This window comes from Aureococcus anophagefferens (assembly GCF_000186865.1).
Source record: "Aureococcus anophagefferens unplaced genomic scaffold AURANscaffold_166, whole genome shotgun sequence".
Classification (NCBI taxonomy): Eukaryota; class Pelagophyceae; order Pelagomonadales; family Pelagomonadaceae; genus Aureococcus; species Aureococcus anophagefferens.
The window spans coordinates 5,612-8,781 of record NW_008705710.1 but is presented as its reverse complement, the minus strand read 5'-3'; the positions used below and the strand labels follow the sequence as shown (position 1 = coordinate 8,781).

The following is a 3,170-nucleotide window of genomic DNA, read 5'->3' as shown; positions in this document are numbered from 1 at the left end:
GTCTCCATGAGGCAGGCCGCGAAGGACTGCGACCGCGTGTAGTAGCGCGCGATGCCGGTGGCGCCCGTCACCGCGTAGATCGTCGCGATGAGCAAACCGAAGGTGTGGCAGGAGAAGTTCGTCACGTACTTGATGGCCGCGCACCAGCCCGCGGCGGCCGCGGCCATGTGCATGAGCCCGGCCCAGATCTGCGCCCACATATAAAATTTGAGGAAGTCGATGTCGAGCGCGTTGGCCATGCCGTAGATGGAGATGGTCAGGATGGTCACGGGGCCCGTGACGCCGACGATGACGAGGGGCTGGCCGCCGAAGATGGAGAAGATGCAGCCCGACAGGCAGCTGCTCAGGCAGACCTCGACGACGCCGATTTTGCCCGTCGACCGGTCGAGGAGCTCCGCGAACGTGATCGCGGGCGCGATGGACGTGAAGAACATGAAGAAGATCGACGCCGTCGTCTTCGCGTTGTGGCCCTCCGTCCAGTCCGAGACGTAGTGCGGGGCGCGCCTATTTTTTGTTAAGGGTGGCGATCGGGCGATCGATTGTTGGTGCGGCGATTGGTTCGATCGACGGGACCTCTCTGCGACGCGTGGACGCCGGCGCGCGCCGTTTGAGGTCGGCACCGATGCCTCGGAACCAGCTCGCGGCGGGAGGAGGCATGGTTTTTGGGTGTGAGAGGTCTGTGATCGCCCAGTGGTGCGATCGTCAAGGTCTTTGGCTTTGAGCTCGAGCCGGCTCCTGGCCGGCCTCGCACCTCCTCGCGAGGCTTCGACGCCTCCGGCGCCACCGGCAGCGATCCGGAGCGACCCGGCGCGATCCCGGCGCGACCCGCGGGGATCCGGAGCGATCCCGCGCGCTCGGTCACGATCCGGAGCGAACCGGAGCGATCCCGGCGATCCGTCGGCGTCGGCAGCCGATCCAATACCACACTCACTTATGATTTCACGTCCGCGGCCCCCTCTGTTCCTAGAGGGCCGGTCGGGGGGATGGGCAGCTCGCGCCGCGCGGCCTCTCGGCGCGCGCGGCGGCCGCCGCGGCGGGGGGAGACGCTACTTCGGCTTTCGCGCCTCCGGCGCGCTACGCGAGGAGGCCGAGGAGCGCCTTGGCGGCGTGGACCTCGCCCGTCGCGTCGTGCTCCAGCGGGAAGCTGACGCACGCGTGGCGGCCGATGGCGCGGCACGCGGAGTCGTAGGCCTCGGCGGCCTCGCGCTCGTCCTCGAAGACGCCGAGGTACTCCGTGCGGCCGCCGTTGTACTTCTGCGTGTGCTTGATCTGCGCGAGCCACTTGCCGCCGTGGGTGCGGACGCCCCGGTATTGGCTCGACTTGGACGGCAGGTTGCGCTGCGGCGGCGGGCCCTCGTCGCCAGGGAAGTTGCACCAGGCGTGCTTGCCGAGCTCGCGCGCGCGCGCGTCGTAGGCCCGCGCGGCGGAGATCTCGTCCTCGAAGTTGCCCAGGAACTGCTGGCCGAAGTTGCCTAAGTACGTAAACGTTGATTTCGTGTCGAAACCTTGATTTCGCCTCGAAACGTAGATCTGCCGAGCGAAGGACGCGGGAAGATGCCGATGCCCGCGTGGCCGATCTGCGCCTTGAACTTGCCGCCCGGGCGCTTGGTCACGCCGCGGAAGCGGGAGGACGTCGGCGCGTGCTCGACGCGCTTCGGCGCGGGCGCGTTCTCGTCGGGAAAGTTGAGGCGCGGGTGCTCGCGCACCGCCCTGCATTTCGCGTCGAAGGCGCGCGCCGCGTCGACCTCGGTCTCGAAGGTGCCGAGGTACTCCGTCTTCTTGTTCGGCATCTTGATGTGCGCCTCCCACTTGCCTGATTGCGACGGTAAATGTTTTTTTCGAGTCGAGACGATGCTTTCCGGTCGAAAGGACGCCGTAATAACCGGGTTTTCCGGTGACGCCGCGATAAGCCGACGTGGTGTTTTTCGCCGCGTTGCCCCAGGCGCGGCCCTTCTTCTTGGGCGGGCTGTCTGGCATGCCGTCGCTGATATATGACGGCGCGGCGTCTTTAGAGGCGCGGCGGCGCTTCTCGCGCGGCGGCGGCGGCACGAAGGGCTTGCGAGGCATGATGTGGCGGTTTGCGGTGGTGTTGGACCTAAGAGTCGGTGCGCTCGAGATGCGAAGTGCACGCGCGCGGCTGAACTGCGGTTCTCAGCGCGTGTGGAGTGCACTCGCTTCTCCAAACGCTCTCTCGCTGCCTCTGGGGAGTTTCGACGCGCGTCGAGTTGCCCGTCGGCGCAGGATGAGGTGGCGAAGACGATGCGCGCGGTTTTGCAAGGACTCGGGATTGCACGGCCGCGTATGGAGCTGCGCTTGTGTGTCTCAATACAATCGGCGGTCGTCGGCTTCGAGGTCGCGCGAGGCGGGCAACAACGAAGTCAATTTTGGTGCGGTGAAGTGAAGTTGAGCGCCAGCCAGAAGAAGGATCGCTCCTCCATTACGAGCGCGGACATGTTTTCGATTAGGCTTGATCTGAGATCAGCCCCCCCAGGCTTTGCTCGTTTTGTCAGATCTGGGCAAAAACGAGTCTTTCGCTAGCCGATGCAGCGGTTCCAGGACTTGGCGCGGCGCTCGGTCTGTGGACCTTGCCGCGCCTCGGGCCCGGGTGCGAGTCGCTCGGGAAAGACCATCGGTCGAAGGCGAGCAACTTAGTTCGCGTCGGGGCAGCCCGTGGATGACGAGAACGGCCGTTAATGGTGGGGGGCGACCGACGAGAGGCCCAACTTAGTTCCAGGGCTCGAGCGGGCCGCGGCATCTCGAGTAAACACCGCCTGGAATGTCCCTCCCGAGTGGCCTGTCAAGGTTGCCGCGGCCCGAACGCCGCATGCATTGCGCAGTGAGCGCCGTGTCACCCGCGGCGCCGCGCGCCTCCCGGAGCCGGTGAGGTGATCTCGATCAAATCGGCTCGAGCCGAAGGGCTGCCGCGAGGGCATCTGATCGCCCTCATGACGAACGATTCCCGACGCTCTGTGACTCGAAGGCGACCGAAATTCGGGTCGGGGGAAGCTGCCGCGCCCCATTCCACCCCCTGAGGCTGCCCGTTTGCGCCACCTCGCAATCGTCCGGATGTCGCGTCTTTTCATGTGCCTCACCCACATGTTTGCGGACCTCAAAGCCGCTGGGATCGTTGCACGTCGCTGCATATTCGAGGAGCACGGGGCCCTCTAAGG

The 3,170-nt window shown here is 65.8% G+C and overlaps 1 protein-coding gene across 1 annotated transcript in view; it reads left to right on the top strand.

Annotated features, from left to right (window-relative positions):
• Positions 1-6: 6 nt before the first annotated feature.
• Positions 7-3,170, top strand: part of AURANDRAFT_59697 (hypothetical protein) — a gene marked incomplete at both ends in the record, with an annotated part of 7,917 nt that continues 4,753 nt past the window's right edge. The window contains 2 exons of the mRNA XM_009044174.1: positions 7-36; positions 247-276. Coding sequence (XP_009042422.1) covers positions 7-36; positions 247-276 — 60 coding nt within the window. The remainder of the gene's footprint in view (positions 37-246; positions 277-3,170) is intronic.